At 45.1% G+C, this 24,343-nt stretch overlaps 1 protein-coding gene across 2 annotated transcripts in view; it reads left to right on the top strand.

Annotated features, from left to right (window-relative positions):
* Nucleotides 1-21,688, top strand: part of ACYP2 (acylphosphatase 2) — a 342,542-nt gene extending 320,854 nt beyond the window's left edge. For both annotated transcript variants that reach the window (XM_063918648.1, XM_063918649.1), the window contains exon 4: nucleotides 21,264-21,688. In XM_063918648.1, coding sequence (XP_063774718.1) covers nucleotides 21,264-21,378 — 115 coding nt within the window. In that variant the 3' untranslated portion in view covers nucleotides 21,379-21,688. The remainder of the gene's footprint in view (nucleotides 1-21,263) is intronic.
* Nucleotides 21,689-24,343: the final 2,655 nt, after the last annotated feature.

The raw sequence follows: 24,343 nt of genomic DNA, 5'->3' as shown, positions 1-24,343 counted from the left end.
ATATTTCACTATTTCTGGAATACTGTGTAATTCATATCTTCTTGAACCAGTAATACTTGGAGCGATTATTTTTTTTTCTTCACCATGTTAGTGTTCCATATCCTGTTCTCTTTCTAGGGACATTATCAAGAAGGGGTGGTCTTCAGTTTGCCGGCTGTTGGGATCCTGGCGCACAGTATACCGGAGCCAGAATCCCGACACCCGGCACACTGACACCTTTTCTCACTCTTGGGGGTCCACCACCCCCCTGGAGGGAGAATAGATAGCGTGACGTGCACAGCGCGCCACTGTGCCCGCAGCGTGGCGAGCGCAGCCAGCCCGCAAGGGGCTCATTTGCGCTCGCAAATAACCCAGAGCAACTCTTATGCTGTATGTTGTTCTGACCCTCCTAGCTCTGTCCTGACAGATAACACACCCCCATTGCTCCGTCCCACCTCCACTTCCTCTTCATCACTCCGTCCTGCAGCACCCAGCTCCCATACTTACCTTGTTCATGGCAGCCGGTCCTCCTCTTCCAAGTCTGTCCTGTCTCCTTCTGAGTGGGAACCATTGGGGCGTGCACCAAGGCTTCCACTGTGTACACACTGAGGACAGATCTTGCGCAATTTTTAGCTATATCCCATGGACCAGTTGGTAACATTGCTGTAATAATGCAAACATTCCTAAAGCATTAGCATAAATGGGAAGGATTCAGGGTAGTCTATTTATGAAGCAATGAAAAGTGAGGAGAAGTGAGCCAGTGGAGAAGTTGCCCATGGCAACCAATCAGCATTAAAGTAACATTTATAATTTACATACTATACAATTGTACGGAGCAGCTGATTGGTTGTTCTCCACAGGCTCACTTCTCCACTCTTTTCACTGCTTCATGAATAGACCCCCTCAGAGCATTGACCCAATCGTCATCATCATCAGTTTGCATTCTGCACTCAGAGTCAAATAACATGCAAGCAATCCATCTCCATAGAGGTTCAGCTGTATCTGTTTGCTGGTTAGCATGGAATGCATTTTGTGTGACACGCCCTCACTGCATTTTGGCCGCAATTGCATTCACCCTCCAACTCCTGTCCAGGCCTTCTTGGCGAAATGCATTTCAGTAGATATGGCTAAGGTCAGAAGTGTTAGAATTTCTTGGGCTCATGCGCGGTACAAGAAAGTGTAATTTGTGTGGGGTGGGGGGAGGGAGACAAAAATGATTTTGCATCCAACTCTTCATGAGCCCCAATATGTTTTGCGCACAGAGAGGTGAATGTGCTTACAGGCTTTGCACGCCATGTTATACGCATATCACATCAAAGAGAAAAGTAACGAAGTGGAACCTGTTTTCTCAGAAATGCAACTTGATCAAGTCATTAGCAGGTGAGACAGCCGTTTAGAATAATACAGCACAATCGTGTTGCTCATGTCCTGCGAAACAGGAGATTTTCAACCAATGCTAATAGAAGTAAAACCTTTTCAAATTGGAAAGACCAGTTCTCAGTCTATAGTCGCCATGGGTCATCTTGTGTTAATGGGCTAGTTCTCTTTATTATTTGTTGAAATACAAAGCAGGCATTTAGCTAGCAGACCAAGACAATGCTCTAGAATGAACCAGCTATATCTGTTACACGTTCAACAAGATGCATTTTGGCTTTAGCTCACATTTTAGTTGAACAAAAAAATACAACCTTTATTTTATCATAAAACACAAAATAAAGGTTGTATAGATAATTTAATCTGTTTAAGTAAAGGGCCCCATACACTAGAGAACAATAATACCCAATTTCGGCCATTCAGGACGATATATCGGATGAAATCGGACATTTCGGATGTGTTTTACATCCGATCCGATGCACGTTTCCGTGAGCATAGGATCGGATCCCCTAGATTGACTGTGCTGCACTTGTGATATGTCGGACCCCGCAGGCATGGCTGGGATCACACAAGGGGGGTCATTCTGACCCGATCGCACACTGCAGTTTATCGCAGCGGTGTTATCGGGTCAGAACTGAACATGCGCCGCAGTGCTGTGCTGTGCTACGATCGCCTCTGCCTGATTGACAGGCAGAGGCGGTCGCTGGGTGGGGGGGGCGGAACGGCTGCGTTTGGCTGCCGTTTCGTGGGCGCAGTCCGGCCAACGCAGGCGTGGCCAGACCGTGTGGGGGCGGGCCGCAGCGGCTGCATGACGTCACACGCAGCCGCTGCGGACCAGGGAGCGACGAGTAGCTCCCGGCCAGCACGCTAAAGCTGCGCTGGCCGGGAGCTACTCCTAAAGTGCAAAAGCATCGCCGCTGTGCGATGCTTTTGCACTTCTGCGGAGGGAGGGGGGCGGCACTGACATGTGGGGCGGGATAGTCCTGTGCTGGGCGCCACCCCGCAATCAAGGGCTACAATCAACTCTGAATCACCCCCAAGATACATCATAAGCAAAAGGACGGCATACGATGTATCTTATGCGACCCTGCCCTCCGGGAGGCTGCTGGGATGATCGCCTGCGATATGAGGGTCCGACATGTCGCATTAGTGTATGGGGCCCTTAAGACAGTGTAATCAAAACGTGTTATTGATTATACTGAACATATTCAAATTATTTTAAAATTACTAAACTTTTCAATGAACTAATATAAAAAATAAATGTTTGCTGAATTCTTGTTATATCATGCTCTCACAATGAATTCCAAATTGTATCACTGCTAATGTTATTTCAATTCTGAAACCTTAAATTATTGCTTTAAGCCAAACCCAATTACCTATAGCCAAATAATAATCTGTAGTACAGATGTAGAGATTATATCAAATTCATGGGCACATGAAGACATAAGAACACAGAGACATTGGCCCTCATTCCGAGTTGTTCGCTCGCTAGCTGCTTTTAGCAGCCGTGCAAACGCTAAGCCGCCACCCTCTGGGAGTGTATCTTATTTTAGCAGAAGTGCGAACGAAAGGATCGCAGCGTGGCTACAAAATAATTTTGTGCAGCTTCAGAGTAGCTCCAGACTTACTCCTAGCTTTCGATCACTGCAGACTATTTAGTTCATGTTTTGACGTCACGAACTCGCCCTGCGTTCGGCCAGCCACGCCTACGTTTCCCCAGCCACTCCTGCATTTTTATCTGACACACCTGCGTTTTTTCACACACTCCCTGAAAACGGTCAGTTACCACCCAGAAACACCCACTTCCTGTCAATCACTCTGCGGCCAGCAGTGCGACTGAAATGCGTCGCTAGAGCTTGTGTAAAACTGCATCAGCTTTTGTGAAAGTACGACGCACGTGCGCAGTTCGCCCCATACGCATGCGCAGAATTGCCGATTTTTTGCCTGATTGCTGCGCTGCGAACGAAAGCAGCTAGCGAACAACTTGGAATGAGGGCCAAAATGTATTAAATTATGTTTAATGCTTAATGGATACACAATAACAACACTTTTAGATACTTCTTGGACTACAGGCTGCACAGAGGTGACTGAGTAGTGCTGGACTATTTTGAGATCCAAAAACTACTACAAAAAACAATGTCTTCAGTGTCCTGTTGATATGAAATCAGGTTATTTAAAGTTGGCTAATCTGGAGAATTTATTAAAGAACATTTCATAACTTTTCATTACAGTTATTTGCACTTGCCATTTGTGCAACCAATTCATTTTTTTAGTCTAATTATGAGAATCATTCCTATCATCAAATCATGAAAATTCATCTGGTTTAAAAATCAACACCCCTGAAGAAGTTGCTACAGGCAAAACACATTGGGTGAAAGTTGTTTTTTTTTTATCAATGTTGCATAAACAAAAGCCAATTGGCAAAAACAAAAAACATCTCTGGTTATATGTTGACACCTATTGGTATTCTATAATGTCTGTGAAAAAGAATTATATTCTTAATACGTGTTAAGTGTTTTAATCATGTTTTATTAAATTGTAAATAATATATGTCAAAGTTTATTAGGTGTGCTTATGGAACAGGCATAAGGTGTTATTAGTTCATCCTCATCACTCTTAAGATATATCTGTTTTTGAATGCAACTAGTGGGAACACTTTTATACAATATAATCAGAGCACTCCCCATTCATCCTATCTAAACTTTAGGCCCGTATTGGCAAGGGGCCATCTTTTGGGGTAGCTGCCAAAACTATTGAATGTAGAATTCAGCAATAAATTGTCAAAATCACTTTTAACTGCAAAGATCTTGTGAATTACCTATTAAGTATACAAGTTACTGCATTATTATTATTATTATTATTATTATTATTATCCTTTATTTATATGGCGCCACAAGGGATCCACAGCGCCATTACACAGTACATAATCAAATGAGCAAACAAGAAAACAGCACTTACAGTTCAAGACAATATAGGACAGGTATAGAAAACCAGGGGTTAGGGCCCTCATTCCGAGTTGTTCGCTCGCTAGCTGCTTTTATCAGCATTGCACACGCTAAGCCGCCGCCCTCTGAGAGTGTATCTTAGCTTAGCAGAATTGCGAACGAAAGATTTGCAGAATTGCGAATAGAAATTTCTTAGCAGTTTCTGAGTAGCTCCAGACTTACTCAGCCATTGCGATCAGTTCAGTCAGTTTCGTTCCTGGTTTGACGTCACAAACACACCCAGCGTTCGCCCAGACACTCCCCCGTTTCTTCAGACACTCCCGCGTTTTTCCCAGAAACGCCAGCGTTTTTTCGCACACGCCCAGAAAACGGCCAGTTTCCGCCCAGAAACACCCACTTCCTGTCAATCACAGTACGATCACCAGAACGATGAAAAATCCTCATTATGCCGTGAGTAAAATACCTAACTTTTGTGTAAAATAACTAAGCGCATGCGCTCTGCGAACCTTGCGCATGCGCAGTAAGCGACTAATCGCAATATAGCGAAAATCGGCAACGAGCGAACAACTCGGAATGGCCACCTAGGTGCCATCAAAGGGAGTAAGGAGTATAAGATAGTGTAAGTTAGAAAAGGAAAGGCACATGAGGAAAGAAGTCCCTGCTCTTGCGAGTTTACAATCTAAAAGGTGAGGTGCTAACAGACCGGGGTGACACAGAAGGGGAAGATATTGAGCATAGACAAGAGGGTTAGGAGGAGAGTTGACTGGGTTTGGTGAAGAAGTGGGTCTTGAGAGCCCGTTTGAAGTTTCGTAGAGAGGTGGAAAGTCAGATGGGGAGAGGTAGATAAGGAGCAGCACGTGCAAAATCTTGTAGGTAGGGGTGGGAGGAGGTAATCAGTTGGCAGGAGAGACAGCGTGCATTAGCAGAGCGAAGAGGATAGGTGGGAATTTAAAGAGAGATAAGGTCAGAGATGTAAGATGGAGAAGAGTGGGTGAGAGCTTTGAGTGTGAGAAGCTTGAATTGGATTCTGAATGGGAAGGATAGCCGGTGAAGGTCCTGCAAGAGAGAAGTGGATGTAGTACGTTTGGTGAGGAAGATGAGACGGGCAGCAGCATTGAGGATAGATTGGAGTGGAGAGAGGCATTTTTGAGGGAGGCCAGATAGGAGAAGATTGCAGTAGTCCAATCTGGAGATGACCAGTGAGTGGATGAGGGTCTTAGTAGCGTCCTGGGTGAGAAAGGGTCTGATTCTGGAGATGTTTTTGAGATGGAAATGGCAGGTTTGTGAGAGGTACTGAATGTGTGGTTTGAAGGAGAGGGAGGAGTCAAGGATTACTCCAAGACATCGCACTTGGGGGCTAGAGGAGATAGTTGTGTCATCAATGGATAATGACATTGTGGGAGGTGAGGTTATGCGGGAGGGAGGGAAGATGATCAGCTCAGTCTTAGACATGTTAAGTTTAAGAAAGCGCTGGGACATCCAGGAGGAGATAGCAGAGAGACAGTTGGAGATACGAGTGAGGAGAGCAGGGGAGAGGTCAGGGGAGGAAAGGTAGATTTGAGTATCGTCAGTGTACAGATGATATTTTAAGTCAAAAGAGCTAATGAGTTCACCTAGTGAGGATATGTAGAGAGAGAAAAGGAGAGGCCCAAGAACTGAACCTTGGGGGACACCTACTGGTAGAGGAAGTGGGGGGGAGGTGGAGTCATGAGAGGAGACAGCGAAGGAATGGTCAGAAAGGTAGGAGGACAGCCAGGAGAGAGCAGTATCACACAAACCAAGTGAGTAAAGGATTTGCAGGAGGAGAGGGTGGTCTACAGTGTCAAAAGCAGCTGAGAGGTCAAGGAGAATAAGCAGAGAGTAGTGGCCCCTGGATTTAGCAGCTAGGAGGTCATTGCAGACTTTTGTGAGGGCAGTTTTAGTGGAGTGCTGAGGATGGAAACCAGACTGGAAAGGGTCAAGCAGTGAGTGGGAAGAAAGGAAGACAGTGAGGTGGTTGTAGACAATACGCTCAAGGAGTTTGGAGGCAAAAGGGAGAAGAGAGATGGGTCGGTAGTTGGAGAGATTGGTTGGATCAAGGGTAGGTTTTTTAGGAATAGGGGAGATAAGTGCATGCTTGAAGTCAGAAGGGACAGTGCCTGATAAGAGTGAGAGATTGAGTAGATGGGCAAGATGGGAACAGGCAGAAGAGAGGAAGCGGAGAAGGCGGGAGGGAACAGGGACAAGTGGGGAGGTGGAGGGGGTGAGGACCGGATGAGGACCATGACTTCCTCTCCAGATACAGGGAAGAAAGATGTCAGAGTTGGTAGGAGGGAAGGAGAGAGGGGTCGGGAAATGGAGGAGGGGGGTTGCTCAGGTTCTGGTGGGATGTTATGTCCTGACGAATGGAGTCAATTTTGGATGTGAAGTAGGTGGCAAAGTCAAGAGCAGAAAGTGAAGAGGGGATTTGAGGTGGGGGTGGGCAGAGGAGCGAGTTGACAGTGGCAAAGAGGCGCTGGGGGTTTGAGGATTGGGAGGAGATGAGGTTTTTGAAGTAAGATTGTTTAGAGAGGGTAAGGGCAGCAAAGTAGGATGAGAGCATAAATTTGTAGTGGAGGAAGTTGGCCTTAGAGCATGATTTCCTCCACTGTCGCTCAGCGGTACATGAGCATTTTTGCAGATATCTGGTGTGTCACGGTTTAGGTGTTGATCTGCAAGGGTGAATAGTGGTTGGTGGGGCGACAGAGTCAAGAGCAGAGGTAAGGAATGCATTGTATAGGGAAGTAGCTTGTTCAGGGCAGGAAAGAGAGAGAATAGGAGAGAGCATCGAGTCAAACAGGGAAGATAGGGAAGTGGTGTCAATAGCCTCAATGTTACACTTTGTGATGGTAGTCTTAGGTGGTAAAGATGGAGAAGCAGATAGAGATAGGTTAAACGTGAGCAGGTGATGGTCAGAGAGGGGGAACAGGGAGTTGGAGAAATCAGAAAGATCACAGCGGTGAGTGAATACCAGATCCAGTGAGCTTCCACTCACATGGGAGGGGGAGGAGGTCCACTGGGAGAGACCAAGAGAAGAGGTGAGGTTAAGGAGTTTAGAGGCAGGTGATTTTGTGGGATTATCTATAGGGATGTTGAAATCACCTAGGATAATGGAGGGAATATCAGAAGAGAGGAAATGATGAAGCCAGGAAGCAAAGTTGTCAAGGAATTTGGAGGGCATGCCAGGGGGGCGGTAAATGACAGCTACTCGAAGATGAACAGGTTGGAAGAGGCGTATGGCATGGACCTCAAATGTAGAGAATGTAAGGGATGGTTCTGGTGGTATGAGTTGGTATGAGTAGCTAGAGGGTAGTAGGATCCCAACACCACCACCGTGGTGACCCCCAGGTCGCTGGGTGTGTGAGAATGTGAGACCCCCAGCAGAGAGAGCAGCGGGAGAAATGGTGTCAGAGGGTGTAATCAGGGCCGGTTCTAAGACTTGTGGCGCCCCGGGCAAAATATGGGGGCGTGTCTTCAATTGGGGGCGTGGTCACGACGCTGCAAGAAAATAAATAAATAAAAAGAATACTTACCATCCCTGTTCCTGATCCAGACCCCCTCCGCCGGCGGCACCGCTCTTCTCCCCTCTCTCTTCTCTTCGATCTATGGGAGAGACGTTATTACGTCTCTCCCATAGAACAGCATAGACACTAGAGGTCAATTATGACCCCTAGTGTCTGTGCCACTATGCTGTGCGGTGCGCGATGACGTCATCGCGCATCGCACAGCAAAGGTCCTCTACACGAAGGGAAACTAGACCGTAGCGTCTAGTTTCCCTTCATGGAGAGGACCTTTGCTGTGCGGTGCGCGATGACGTCATTGCGCACCGCACAACTAAGGTCCTCTCAATGAAGGGAAACTAGACGCTACGCGTCTGGTTCCCTTCAAAGCGGGGGGGCACAGCAGGGCACTGCGGGGGGCACAGTGGCAGAATGCGGCGCCCCGGGCAAAAGTACTGCTTGCCCGTGGCAAGAACCGCCACTGGGTGTAATCCAAGTTTCAGTGACGGCTAGGAGATATAAGGAATTTGAGATGAAAAGGTCATGGGTGGGGACCAGTTTATTACAGACAGAGCTAGGGGACCCCCAATCTTTTCACTTCTAGAAATACTTTAAACCTGCTTTGTAGATAATGACAATATTAAACCTAGAGAATATTATATCATGTATATCATAACATACTTCCTATAAATTATCTGCGGACATAATTTTTAAAATCCTAAAATACTGCAGGAGCATTGTTTAAGCAAGAGTTTCCAAAACACCGCCATTACAGACCAGGTTTTAATGATATTCATGCTTTAGCAGAGATGGTTAAAACAAATTGAGGTACTAATTAAGCTACCTGTGCTCAAGCATGGATATCCTTAAAACCTGGACTGTAATGGCAGAGTTTAGGAAACTCTGGCTTAAGCCAAAAGGCATGCTTAGTACTCATAAAGGCCTGCATAGGTGCTCAGAATGTCTTTCCACCCATCTTCCTTGCGAATATGAAATCAATTCTCAGTCACTTCCTCTTGGGTAGCCACTTGCAGAGACAATACAATTATAATATTAGCAAAGAGATTGCTTGCAATCGAATCTGGAACATAGTATTTAAAAAGAAAACTTAAGTATAAATAATTGAAAAAAATCTTTATTGATTGCAATTTGTCATCTCTATGGCATAAAGCAATTGTAGGTGGACATTTCAGTCTAGGTTTATCTGGACTTAATTACAACTTAAAGGCAGGCAGCCAACAAAAGCACATTGGTCACTCACTAGGAATAATTTTATACTTACTTTTACCACACTGATAGTGGTTGACGTACAATGCTAGCAGTGTTGGCGTTTTATAAGCACCGAGGACTCTAAATTTTGGAGAACACATCACGTAAATTTTGTTACCTCCACATACTATAATACAATTTTTTTTCTCCTTTTTTTGGATGGAGTTAAAGTGGCTTTGATAACCTTTACTCACAAACTGTTCAAATACTATGCGCATATGTGCCCGCATTTTCTGCGGGCGCCCCGCAGAAAATGCGATCGCCTCTGCCTGTGAAGCAGTGCAGAGACGGAGCATTGCGGAGTCGGTGACGGAGATACGGGGGCGGCGACGGAGAAACGGTGGCCGTAATTGGGGCAGCTGCATGACATCACACGTAGGCGCTGCGATCAGGAAAATGGCGGCAGGCCTCCTGCGGGCACAGCCAGGCTGCGCCAGCAGTAGGCTACCTCATTTTTAGTGAGCACGTTGAAATTGTGGTGCGACCGCAATTTTAGGATGGTCGGGGGGGGGGGGCTAATAGCATACTGGGCAGCCTTTCCCTGCAATGAGCTGCAATGAGCTTGTATTGGTAAGGGAGCTTGTATTTCAAAGTGTAGCTTGGATTTGTAAGTGTATGTGAGTTGGAAACAGCAGCAGGTGAGTCAGAATACAGAAAAAGCAGGAGCTGGAAGCCGAGTGAAAAGGAAGTGCAGTGAGCTGGAACAACTGCAACTGCTAAGTGGAGTATCGGTGCCGCAGGAGAGGTCCCACTCAGAGGGGGCACTGGAGTACTACGGCTGCATAAAAGTGAAGGACCAAGAACCGCACAAAGATAGATAAGTATAAGCCAGCTTAATTATTGTATAAGTGAGTGTTTGCCCAGATTGTTTGTCCTCTACTTTTTCTTTTTGCTTCTTTTTCTTTGAGAGTAACAGGGAGTTAGACCTTACAAACAATATGGGAGGGGCTGTGATTGGGGACCTCACTCAGTGCATGTCGTGCAAGATGTATGCACACCTGGAGCTACCGGCCCAGTGTGATTACATCTGCACGAGGTGTGTGTGAACGGTTGCCCTGGAAGTCCAGGTAACTGATCTAGAGCAAACCGTTACGCGACTGAGGGAGATTCACAACCTCGAGCGAAGTTTAGACAGAGCGGTGGAGGAGTTGCGGGAGGGGTCACTGGTAGAAGAGGATGATGATCAGGTAGCCAGCTGGGTCACAGTTAGAAGGAAGAAAAAGAGGGGGAGGCTCGACATCTCCGAACTATCAAACCCGAACAAATTTGCCCGACTGGACGAGGAATCAGAGTATGATTGTGAAGAAATAACGGTGCCGGAGGAGACTGCTCCCTCTAGCATCCAGAGGAGCGGTCCCTCTGGCGCAGTTGGGATAAAAGATAGTGAGGTACCTAGTCAGATGGTGGTGGTAGGGGATTCTATCATCTGGAAGGCAGATAGGGCAATCTGCTACCGGGACCGTGATCGCTGTACAGTCTGTACATCGCGGACCGGGTAGATAGATTGTTGGGAGGGGCTGGGAAAGACCCGGTGGTCTTGGTGCACGTTGGCACCAATGACAAATTTAGCGGAAGGTGGGATGTCCTTAAGAAAGACTATAGGGACTTAGGAAAGAAACTTAAGGCAAGGACATCTAAGGTAATATTCTCCGAAATATTACCCATGCCACGCGCTAGTCCAGGGAGGCAGAGGGAGATTAGGGAGGTAAATGTGTGGTTTAGGGATTGGTGCAGGAAAGAGGGGTTTGTGTTCCTGGAACACTGGGCGGACTTCTCAGTCAGGCGCCATCTCTTTTGTCGTGATGGATTGCACCTGACTGAGGAGGGGGCAGTGGTGCTGGGGGGAAGGATGGTTAGAAGGTTGGAGAAGATTTTAAACTAGGAGCCTGGGGGGAGGGTTTAGCTAGAAACTACGTCATGCGGTGAGAATAGTAAGGATGGCGGTAGTAAACGAAATGGGGGAGAAGTTGGGGAGGGTAAGAGCAGGTGGTAAGGTTACTATCATGGGTACTAAAAGAGATTTTACCAAAACACTAACCAATGACAATTACAGGTCATCATTGCTACATAAAGGTGAAAGATGTCCCTAACGCAAGGGAAAATACTTATCTTAGTTGTATGTATGTAAACGCTAGAAGCATTACTGGTAAAAAGGGCGAACTATAAATACTTGCAGAAAGCAAACAGTATGATATTACAGGCATTACTGAAACTTGGTGGGACGAATCTCATGATTGGACAGTCAATCTAGAGGGCTATACACTGTTTAGGAGAGACAGACTAAATAAAAAGGGTGGAGGGGTGTGTCTTTACGTAAAGCCGTTTTTAAAACCTGATATACGGGAAGATATTCAGGAGGGGACTGTAGACACTGTCGAGACATTATGGGTAGAAATTGCATTCGAGGAAAAAGGAATAAAAAAGTTAGTATTGGGTGTATGCTATAGGCCGCCTGGTATTAACGTATCTGATGAGGAATTGTTACTAATGCAAATTGAAAGAGCAGCTGGAGTAGGAGACATAGTAGTGATGGGAGATTTTAACTATCCAGAGATAAACTGGAAAAACAATTCATGTGATACTGCTAGGGGCAATATGTTTTTAAACACACTTAATGATAACTACTTAGTTCAACTAATTGAGGAACCAACTAGGTACAATGCAATCTTAGACCTGGTATTAACAAACAATGGGAATTTGGTATCAGGCATTATAGTAGGGGAACCCATAGGAAACAGCGACTACAATATGGTCACATTCAATATCAGTTTTTATAAACAGCCCTATACTGGCTCAACTAGGACTCTAAACTTTAGCAAAGCGAATTTTGAAAAGATGAGTGTATTTTTCAGGGATATTGAATGGGAAGGCTTGTTTTTAGGAAAAAATACTACGGAGAAATGGGAGGTACTAAAATTCCTGCTAGCTAAAAATACTCTCAAATTTATTCCTACGAGCAGCAAAAAAAGGAATAAAAATCATAAACCAATGTGGCTTAACAAAAAGATAAAGAAACTTATGGGCAAGAAAAGGCGAACATTTAAAAAAATCCAAATCTGACGGGGAAGCAGAGTCATTTCAGCACTATAAGGAATGTAACAAAATGTGCAAAAAAGAAATAAGAGCGGCTAAAGTAGAAACAGAAAAACTAGTAGCAAAGGAAAGCAAAGCGAATCCCAAAAAATTATTTAAATACATTAATAGCAAAAGATTAAAGAAGGAGAGTATAGGCCCTTTAAAAGACAAGTTGGGAGTCTTAAGCAAAAATGATAATGACATAGCGGACACACTAAACGAGTTTTTTCAACAGTATTTACTAGAGAAGACCCAATTCAGGGACTAACACATAATCCTAATAATGAGAATATCCCAATGATAGGTACTTATTTAAGTGAGGAAGTAGTCTGTGACCGATTAAAACATTTAAAGATTAATAAGTCACCTGGTCCCGATGGTATTCACCCAAGGGTTCTAATGGAGCTTCACTCTGAACTTGCAAAACCGCTATTTTTGATCTTTAAGGATTCAGTAATATCAGGTATGGTTCCCAAAGACTGGCGTATAGCGGAAGTAGTGCCTATATTCAAAAAGGGAAGTAAAGCTGAACCAGGTAATTATAGACCAGTTAGTCTTACATCTATAGTGGGGAAAGTATTGGAAGGTATTCTAAGAGATAGTATTCAGAAGTTCCTTGAAGTCAATAAGGTCATTAAAAGGAATCAACATGGGTTTATGAAGGACAGATCCTGTCAAACCAACTTACTTTGCTTTAATGAAACAGTAAGCGCAAACCTAGATCAGGGTAAAGAGGTGGATGTAATCTTTTTAGATTTTGCCAAAGCATTTGACACTGTACCACACATGAGACTTATCTACAAGCTACAAGAAACAGGGCTAGGAAGCACAATATGCACTTGGGTCAAAAACTGGTTAGATAATAGGGAGCAGCGCATTGTGGTTAATGGATCTTTTTCAAATTGGACTGAAGTGCTAAGTGGTGTGCCGCAAGGCTCAGTATTAGGACCGCTATTGTTCAATATTTTCATTAACAACCTAACAGAAGGTCTAGAGAGCATGGTGTAAATTTTTGCAGATGATACCAAATTGTGTAAAGTTATAAATGCGGAGGGGGATACTGAGTCGCTTCAGAACAACTTAGTTAAATTAGAAGCTTGGGCAGCGAAATGGAGAATGCACTTCAATACAGACAAGTGTAAGGTAATGCACTGTGGTAACAAGAACAAAAATAACACCTACCTACTAAATGGGGTAAAATTAGGGGATTCTGTACTGGAAAAGGACTAAGCAGTAGTACCCAAAGTAGGACTGCAGCAAAGAAGGCTAATAAGATATTAGTATGCATAAAACAGGGAATTGATGCTAGGGACGAGAGTATTATACTCCCGTTATATAAATCACTTGTGAGGCCACACCTTGAATACTGTGTACAATTCTGGGCACCATACTACAAAAAGGATATCCTGGAGCTAGAAAAGGTTCAGAGGCGGGCGACCAAACTAATTAAGGGTATGGAGACGCTGGAATACGAGGAAAGGCTTGCAAGACTAGGCATGTTTACACTGGAAAAGAGGAGATTAAGAGGGGACATGATCAACATTTACAAATATAAAAGGGGACAATATACAGATCTTGCGCAGGACCCATTTTTGGTTAGATCAACAAAGAGAACTCGTGGACACTCGCTCAGGTTAGAGGAGAGGAGATTCCGCACAATACGGCGGAAAGGCTTTTTTACGGTAAGGACGATACGTGTTTGGAATTCCCTGCCTGAGGGAGTTGTAATGGCCGACTTAGTCAACACCTTTAAGAATGGGTTACATAAATTCCTAATGGATAAGGATATCCAGGGTTACGGGGCATAGTCACGCACTATGGTTATTATAAAAAAGAGGGGTAAAACGTAACGGCAGTCATCAACATCAGTCAAATTTTTATACAAAATAATCTTGCATAGGAGACCACAAATAGGTTGAACTCGATGGACAATTGTCTTTTTTCAACCTTAGATACTTTGTTACTATGGGCCTAATTCTGACTTGATCGCAGCAGCAATTTTGTTAGCAATTGGGAAAAACCATGTGCACTGCAGGAATGGCAGATATAACATGTGCAGAGAGAGTTACATTTGGGTGGGGTGTATTCAAACTAAAATCTAAATTGCAGTGTAAAAATAAAGCAGCCAGTATTTACCCTGGACAAAAACAAAATAACCCACCCAAATCTAACTCTCTCTGCACATGTTATATCTGCCTCCCCTGCAGTGCACACAGTAGCGGATCTTTCCACGGGCAAGCAGGACTTTTGCCCGGAGCACCGGCGCCATCCGGAGGGCGCCGCACCATGGCAAGATCCGCTACTGCAGTGCTGTGCCCCCCGCTGTGTCCCGCTGCCGCTGCGTCCCACTGCGAAGGACGTCAGGGAACTAGACGCATAGTGTCTAGTTTCCCTTCGTGGAGAGGACCTGTACTGTGCGGTGCGCAATGATGTCATCGTGCACCACCCAGCAAAGGTCCGCTCCACGAAGGGAACTAGACGCTACGCGTCTAGTTTCCCTTCGTGGAGAGGATCTTTGCTGGGCGGTGCGCGATGAAGTCATCGCGCACCGCTCAACATTTCAGCGGCGCTACTACTGTACAGGGGGCGTAACTGACCACGCCCCCTGTATGAAGCCACGCCCCTATGTCCTGCCCGGGGCGCAAAAAGGGCTCGAACCCGCCCTAAGTGTACATGTTTTTACCCAACTGCTAACAAAGTTCCTACTGCGATCAACTCAGAATTACCCCCATGTTACTATGTGATCCACAGGATTGCAAATTCTGCTACTTAGCAGAATTAGCAATCCTTACTGAATCAGGTCCTTTGTTGACAAATAGTTGCTATTTATAGGATAATCTCTAAATATCCAAATCATTAAATTCAATAAATTTTCAAACAATATTTGAAAGTATATTTATAATCTAGGAGAAAACAAACCTTAAATATGCCATAGATGACATTGCATAGCAACTCTCTAGTTGTGACACGTGCATCTGATTCCATATGAATGACAAATCAGAGTTGGAAGTTTCGCTTTAATTAGGAAAGCTTATGAATCACTTTTTATTGTTTTTTTGTTGTTGCTGAAGCTTTGTGATGTATTTTTGTTGCAGCAACACTATTTCCCTTTTGTTTGGTTACACAGCTTTGTTTATTGCAAAGATTTTGAACATCATTATTATCATCATCATCGTTTACTGTCAGCATACAAATTATATGACTACTAATTCAACATAGTGGCAAAATGTGAGACAAAAACAAGTAGAAACAAGCCGTGCCAGATTAAGGTCCACATGGGCCTGGAACTGAAATGTATGAAGGGCCTATTGTGCGACTCGGCAGGAGGTGTGACATGCACGGTGGTGGTGGTGGTGGTGGTGGTGGTGGTGGTGGTCTAAATAGGGGGTGTGGCCTGTGCCATGGGTGTGGCTATCTCTATGGAGGTCATAGCTAGTGCCTACCTTCAACCATTTAATAGAGGAGCAGAACAACAGACCCATACATACAGTGGTCGTCGAAGTGGGAATTTTGAAGTGGGGGTATGGGAAATGAAACAAGATTATTGTTGCGTGTGCCTAAAAAGTAGAGATGAGCGCCTGAAATTTTTCGGGTTTTGTGTTTTGGTTTTGGGTTCGGTTCCGCGGCCGTGTTTTGGGTTCGAACGCGTTTTGGCAAAACCTCACCGAATTTTTTTTGTCGGATTCGGGTGTGTTTTGGATTCGGGTGTTTTTTTCAAAAAACACTAAAAAACAGCTTAAATCATAGAATTTGGGGGTCATTTTGATCCCAAAGTATTATTAACCTCAAAAACCATAATTTACACTCATTTTCAGTCTATTCTGAATACCTCACACCTCACAATATTATTTTTAGTCCTAAAATTTGCACCGAGGTCGCTGTGTGAGTAAGATAAGCGACCCTAGTGGCCGACACAAACACCGGGCCCATCTAGGAGTGGCACTGCAGTGTCACGCAGGATGTCCCTTCCAAAAAACCCTCCCCAAACAGCACATGACGCAAAGAAAAAAAGAGGCGCAATGAGGTAGCTGTGTGAGTAAGATTAGCGACCCTAGTGGCCGACACAAACACCGGGCCCATCTAGGAGTGGCACTGCAGTGTCACGCAGGATGTCCCTTCCAAAAAACCTGAACCACTAGCCATGAACATAGGCCAGGGCCTCAGCCGTTCCTTGCCACTCCGTGTGGTAAATGGCATATTGGCAAGTTTACGCTTCTCCTCCGACAATTTTATTTTAGGTTTTGGAGTCCTTTTTTTACTGATATTTGGTGTTTTGGATTTGACATGCTCTGTACTATGACATTGGGCATCGGCCTTGGCAGACGACGTTGCTGGCATTTCATCGTCTCGGCCATGACTAGTGGCAGCAGCTTCAGCACGAGGTGGAAGTGGATCTTGATCTTTCCCTAATTTTGGAACCTCAACATTTTTGTTCTCCATATTTTAATAGGCACAACTAAAAGGCACCTCAGGTAAACAATGGAGATGGATGGATTGGATACTAGTATACAATTATGGACGGGCTGCCGAGTGCCGACACAGAGGTAGCCACAGCCGTGAACTACCGCACTGTACTGTGTCTGCTGCTAATATATAGACTGGTTGATAAAGAGATAGTATACTCGTAACTAGTATGTATGTATAAAGAAAGAAAAAAAAACCACGGTTAGGTGGTATATACAATTATGGACAGGCTGCCGAGTGCCGACACAGAGGTAGCCACAGCCGTGAACTACCGCACTGTACTGTGTCTGCTGCTAATATATAGACTGGTTGATAAAGAGATAGTATACTCGTAACTAGTATGTATGTATAAAGAAAGAAAAAAAAACCACGGTTAGGTGGTATATACAATTATGGACGGGCTGCCGAGTGCCGACACAGAGGTAGCCACAGCCGTGAACTACCGCACTGTACTGTGTCTGCTGCTAATATATAGACTGGTTGATAAAGAGATAGTATACTCGTAACTAGTATGTATGTATAAAGAAAGAAAAAAAAACCACGGTTAGGTGGTATATACAATTATGGACGGGCTGCCGAGTGCCAACACAGAGGTAGCCACAGCCGTGAACTACCGCACTGTACTGTGTCTGCTGCTAATATAGACTGGTTGATAAAGAGATAGTATACTCGTAACTAGTATGTATGTATAAAGAAAGAAAAAAAAACCACGGTTAGGTGGTATATACAATTATGGACGGGCTGCCGAGTGCCGACACAGAGGTAGCCACAGCCGTGAACTACCGCACTGTACTGTGTCTGCTGCTAATATAGACTGGTTGATAAAGAGATAGTATACTCGTAACTAGTATGTATGTATAAAGAAAGAAAAAAAAACCACGGTTAGGTGGTATATACAATTATGGACGGGCTGCCGAGTGCCGACACAGAGGTAGCCACAGCCGTGAACTACCGCACTGTACTGTGTCTGCTGCTAATATAGACTGGTTGATAAAGAGATAGTATACTCGTAACTAGTATGTATGTATAAAGAAAGAAAAAAAAACCACGGTTAGGTGGTATATACAATTATGGACGGGCTGCCGAGTGCCGACACAGAGGTAGCCACAGCCGTGAACTACCGCACTGTACTGTGTCTGCTGCTAATATATAGACTGGTTGATAAAGAGATAGTATACTCGTAACTAGTATGTATGTATAAAGAAAGAAAAAAAAACCACGGTTAGGTGGTATATACAATTATGGACGGGCTGCCGAGTGCCGACACAGAGGTAGCCACAGCCGTGAACTACCGCACTGTACTGTGTCTGCTGCTAATATAGACTGGTTGATAAAGAGATAGTATACTCGTAACTAGTATGTATGTATAAAGAAAGAAAAAAAAACCACGGTTAGGTGGTATATACAATTATGGACGGGCTGCCGAGTGCCGACACAGAGGTAGCCACAGCCGTGAACTACCGCACTGTACTGTGTCTGCTGCTAATATAGACTGGTTGATAAAGAGATAGTATACTTGTAACTAGTATGTATGTATAAAGAAAGAAAAAAAAACCACGGTTAGGTGGTATATACAACTATGGACGGGCTGCCGAGTGCCGACACAGAGGTAGCCACAGCCGTGAACTACCGCACTGTACTGTGTCTGCTGCTAATATATAGACTGGTTGATAAAGAGATAGTATACTACTAATATTATATATACTGGTGGTCAGGTCACTGGTCACTAGTCACACTGGCAGTGGCACTCCTGCAGCAAAAGTGTGCACTGTTTAATTTTAATATAATATTATGTACTCCTGGCTCCTGCTATAACCTATAACTGGCACTGCAGTAGTGCTCCCCAGTCTCCCCCACAATTATAAGCTGTGTGAGCTGAGCAGTCAGACAGATATATAATATATATAGATGATGCAGCACACTGGCCTGAGCCTGAGCAGTGCACACAGATATGGTATGTGACTGACTGAGTCACTGTGTGTATCGCTTTTTTCAGGCAGAGAACGGATATATTAAATAAACTGCACTGTGTGTCTGGTGGTCACTCACTATATAATATATTATGTACTCCTGGCTCCTGCTATAACCTATAACTGGCACTGCAGTAGTGCTCCCCAGTCTCCCCCACAATTATAAGCTGTGTGAGCTGAGCAGTCAGACAGATATATATAATATTATATATAGATAATAGATGATGCAGCACACTGGCCTGAGCCTGAGCAGTGCACACAGATATGGTATGTGACTGAGTCACTGTGTGCTGTGTATCGCTTTTTTCAGGCAGAGAACGGATTATAAATAAAACTGGTGGTCACTGGTCACTATCAGCAAAACTCTGCACTGTACTGAGTACTCCTAATGCTCCCCAAAATTAGTAAATCAAGTGTCTCTCTAATCTATTCTAAACGGAGAGGACGCCAGCCACGTCCTCTCCCTATCAATCTCAATGCACGTGTGAAAATGGCGGCGACGCGCGGCTCCTTATATAGAATCCGAGTCTCGCGATAGAATCCGAGCCTCGCGAGAATCCGACAGCGTCATGATGACGTTCGGGCGCGCTCGGGTTAACCGAGCAAGGCGGAAAGATCCGAGTCGCTCGGACCCGTGAAAAAAAACATGAAGTTCTGGCGGGTTCGGATTCAGAGAAACCGAACCCGCTCATCTCTACTAAAAAGGGGGCATGGCCACTGAAAAGGAGTGTGTCCTTAAAAGTATATGCATTAGTGTGCCCCCTCCCCTCCTAGTCTGTATATGCATTAGTGTGGGTAGAATCTATATCACCAGCGCCTTAAGGACCCAGATGCGACATCAGCTGAGGGCGGAAGTTGTTTTATGCCGTTGCAGCATTTGAATCTTTTCTCCAATCTAGGTTTGTTGTAAGTTACTTTCTTGGGGAAGGGGGGGGGGGGGGGGGGGTAGTTTGGCTCCATTGTACCTTCACAGGCTATCTTCACTCGCCACACTTTGGGTCCGGAGTCTCACTTCACTCGGCACAGGTTACTATTCCAATAGACGTTGATGTTGACCCAGTGTATTATGGTAAAGGTCCTTTCGGCAAAGGGGATCTATGCGCTACCAATTAATGTGCCCCTCCTAGTCTGTATATGCATCAGTGTGCCTCCTCCTAATCTGTATATGCGTCAGTTTGCCCACCCACCCCTCCTAGTCTGTATGTGTATTAGTGTGCCGCCCTCCCCTCCTAGTCTGTATATGCGTCAGTGTGCCTGCCTATCCTCCTAGTCTGTATGTGTATTAGCGTGCTCTCCCTCCCCTCCTAGTCTGTATATGTGTCAGTGTGCCCCCCCCTACCCCCTCCTAGTCTGTATATGCTGTAGTCAGGGCTGGTTCTAGACCTTGTGGCTCCCAGGGCAAACGTTTCCTTTGGTGACCCCCTCTCCCCATTGAAAAAAGGGATAGTGCACGCCTAAGGCGTGTGTAAAATATATTGGGGCGTGGCTTCACCAAAAGAGGCATGGCCACATAATTGTACCAATTCACATTACACCGCACAGTAGTGTCTGTCAGTCACATTACACCACACAGTAGTACCCCTTATTCATGCCTGGTACAGCCCCTTATACACATTGCGCCAGGCAGAGACCCTTTTTATACACATTGCGCCAGGCAGAGCCCCTTATACACATTGCGCCAGGCAGAGACCCTTATACACATTGCGCCAGGCAGAGCCCCTTATACACATTGTGCCAGGCAGAGTCCCTTATATACATTGCGCCAGGCAGAGCCCCTTTTTATACACATTGCGCCAGGCAGAGACCCTTATACACATTGCGCCAGGCAGAGCCCCTTATACACATTGCGCCAGGCAGAGCCCCTTATACACATTGCGCCAGGCAGAGCCCCTTATACACAGCATGAAGCAGGGCAGAAGGGAGTAGCAGCGGGGGTGCGGAAGACGGCCGGGCGGGGGGCCAGCGTGGTGTGGGGAGCAGGCAGCAGGTGGCAGCTGGGGGGTGCTGGCCAAAGCAGTGTGCGGTGCGGGAGGCGGTCAGCACGGGAGGCTGTCAATGCGGTGTGCGGTACGGGAGGTGGCCCGCACGATGTGGGTGGACGTGAGGCAGCCAGCGGGTTGTGGGAGGCGGCCAGAGCAGTGTGGGGTGCGGGCAACAAGCTTGGAGTTGGTGCGGCCATTACGTTGCTGTGTCCCTCCTACGGTCCTCCCCCTCTGGCCTGGCCGTCCTTCTCATCAGCAGCACTAAAGTCAGGAGCTGAGAGGGGATAGAGGCTCCTCCTCCATCCCGGCCTGGCAGTTCATGTCACATATTCGTCACTGTCTGGCAGCGGCATACAATGAGTCACTGTGACTCATTGTAATGCAGACGATTTTGGGCCTCTTCACTGTGGTGGGCCTATTTTCAATGAGGGGCCTAGAGCTGCAGCTCCATCCGCCCCATTGTTAATCCGGCCCTGGAAACAAGTAAAAATAGTCGACAAACAGAAGTAAAATGATCTGCAGATACATATTCAACATTGTCTCTAGAAATGGTGCATTTTTATGTTTTAAAAAAATCTAGAATTTCAAGCAATAATAAAAAAATACCAATAGTAATATCATTTTAGGGGATTGTTTATAGTAACTCTCTCATCCTTGCTTTGCACTAATATGGCTGTCTTTTTACAGGAAAGCGTGGCTGAGCAAAGTGGGCAGTCCCAGTTCACGGATCGATCGGACCATATTTTCTGATGAAAAGGAGATCCCGAAGCTTCAGTTTAATGGATTCAGCACCAAATACTGAAGAAATAAATAAGCAATCAGCTTCTGTCATGTTACAGGCTGTGTTTGAAAAAGTGACAGTTGGAAGCTGATGAGTTGTTACTTTATCTCTCTCCAAGTTTTGATAAATTTCCCCTTTAGTGCCTGATAACAATTTGAAAAATGTAAATAATAGTATATAAGCCTGCGAGCAGGGCCCCCTGACCTCTTTGTCTGTCTGTTATGACACAGTCTTGTTTTATTACTATTTTGTTCCCAATTGAAAGTGCAACGGAAAATGCTGGTGCTTTTAGTAGCTGTTATTAAATAAATAAAAATATAATTAAGGGTGATCTCAGTATAATGCCTGACTGATTAACAAGCTCAATTTTCCTCAGTTTATTCTTTTGTGTTTATGCTTCCATTGCTATATTTATTATGCAGCATATATAACCAACATTTCCGTTTGTGACTTTTAAGCAATTCAGTTATTCTTCCATTGGAGGTAACATTTTAAATGTACAGCATTTGGGCAAATTTATGTTACAACTGTGATATACACAAAATTATATCATACAAAATTTTGTTTTTAAGGATGTCAGAGAAAACTGTTTGCAGAAGAGAAGGAAATTCAACTTTGCTTTGAAAGCGCTTTGAGAAACATTTACAGCACAGTTGCCGACTTTATGGCTGTCTACTCCAGGAGGGGGCAGCCAGGTTGGCTCAGAGGAGGATGGTACAGGGGGAGTGGCTTGGTATAGGAGGAGGCGCGGGGCGTGACACAGCTAAGGAAGCTGTATGGGGGTATGGCTGTGCGATTACGTCATTTTGGCCACACCCTCTGCTATACAATTTCGGGAGAACTGAAATTGTAAAGTGGGGGGCATGGCTACAATGATGTGATGAAGCACGAATGGGTCCGCCCACTTCACTCGGCAAGTGGGCGGAGAGAGGAGGACAAATCCAGTAGACTTGCCCAATTTTCCGGGCAGCCGGGAGGACCACCCAATTTTCAAGAGCCTCTCTGTAGTTCCATGAGAATAGGCAAGTATGAGTTACAGTATTAATGGCTCTTGGAGCTACACTACTGCATAATGATCTCAGAAAAGACCCCACTACATTTTATGAGGGAATGTCAAATGTGACACAGAGCAAAGCAAAGCCTACACTTGTGACAAGCAGTGGACGGATCTCGCCTCATAGATGTAAATAGCAAGTATTGCCATACAGCCCATGCGCAGAAGCTGCATGCCTATGATCAATTGCGAGTCAGGTGGATCTCTGCCGGATCTCGCATTGCATGAATGGGCTGAAACTGGGCGGCAACTGAACGCAACACAAACAGCATGTCTGTTCTACTCTGAGTGGTGTGTATGGGGAAGGGAAGCGGCTACTGGCAAATCTCTTGCACTTAGCATGCGGCTGGTGAAGGCCAACACTAATGATGGCGGTTACACGGATCCTCACCTTAGCAGTAACCCGAATTTCCCATTTACGCATGGAAGTAAATCAGGCTAAAGCAGTTTTACACAACTACAGATATTTTGCGTCAAACTCTGACTCAAAGGGGTATATTTATTAAGGTGTGAGTTTTTTAGAAGTTGAGATGTTGCCCATAGCAACCAGTCAGATTCCACTTAACATTTATCTAGCTGCTTCTAGAAAATTATAGATAGAATCTAAATGGTTGCTATGGGCAGAAAGCGTTCACCAGACACGATAAATATGATTTCAGTGCTTGATTATCTCATCTGTGTGTAGGCTCACGCAACGTTTCCGGAACCATGCTGGGTACCAATAGTGATTTTCCTTTGAAGAAGTATTGGGTATACTATTAACACAGCATATAGTTAAAAGGTCGTCGATGACATTATCAAAACCACAATGTCAACAGTTAAATTGTTAAAATGTTGACGTGCAAGGTGAACACGCAATGTGTCAACATTCTCAGGTAAAATGTCGATATGTGAAAATGTTGACATTGTCAGAATATCAAAACTAGGGTTAGGGATGCCACTGGATCCACGGCAGCTGTTGGGAGCAGGAAAGTCACTGCTGATCCACCAGGGACAATATGAGGTAAATTTACTGAGGTGGGAGATCTTTATAACTGGTGATCAGATTCTATTATCTTCTAGAAGGAGCCAGATAAATGTTAAGTAGAATCATCAGTTCTAAAACACTCCCACCTTATTAAATTTACCACCATGTCGCATTCTAACATGTCAATATTTTATTGCTGAAAATAAAAGTACTCTGGTTAATGGCACTCTCTGTCGTTCTTATGTTCCTCAAAAAGAAAGGGATAAAGTCATAGTGCAGACTGTTTTCGTTACAAATCCGTATTACACCACAGGTGACACACTTCACTTTCAGGGGTTGTGTAAAAAGGACAGCTAGAACCAAATGATGTATAGGACACAACCCTTCCAAAACCCCTCAGGCAGGGCAGGACTGGCATCCGTGTGCACATGTGACATAAAAGGAGCGTGCGGACACTGCAACAGACTGTGGAAACTTCACACTGGACTTCAAGCATCTTGGATTGTGTGCCTCTCCATTCTTCCTCCATACTCTGGGACCTTGGTTTCCAGTCTATGTTGATTTGGGGAGCCATGTCATCTGCTGGTGTTGGTCCACTGTGCTTTATTAAGTCCAGAGTCAACGCAGCCGTCTACCAGGACATTTTAGAGCAGTTCAGCAGACAAGCTTTATGGAGATGCTGACTTCCTTTTCCAGCAGGACTTGGCACCTGCCCACACTGCCAAAAGTACCAAAACCTGGTTCAATGACTGTGGGATTACAGTGCTGCATTAGCCAGCAAACTCGCCTGACCTGAACCCCATAGACTATCTATGGGGCATTGCCAAGAGAAAGATGAGAGACATGAGACCGAACAATGTAGAAGAGCTGAAGGCCTGGGTAGGACGCTTCCTTAGAGTGCTCCTGAGGTTGGACATCTAAATCCCCTTTTCAACCACCCACTGCTTCTACTTGTGGCCCCCACG

The sequence above is a fragment of the Pseudophryne corroboree genome, chromosome 4, assembly GCF_028390025.1.
Source record: "Pseudophryne corroboree isolate aPseCor3 chromosome 4, aPseCor3.hap2, whole genome shotgun sequence".
NCBI classification, from domain to species: Eukaryota; Metazoa; Chordata; class Amphibia; order Anura; family Myobatrachidae; genus Pseudophryne; species Pseudophryne corroboree.
This window is presented reverse-complemented; position numbering and strand designations above follow the sequence as displayed.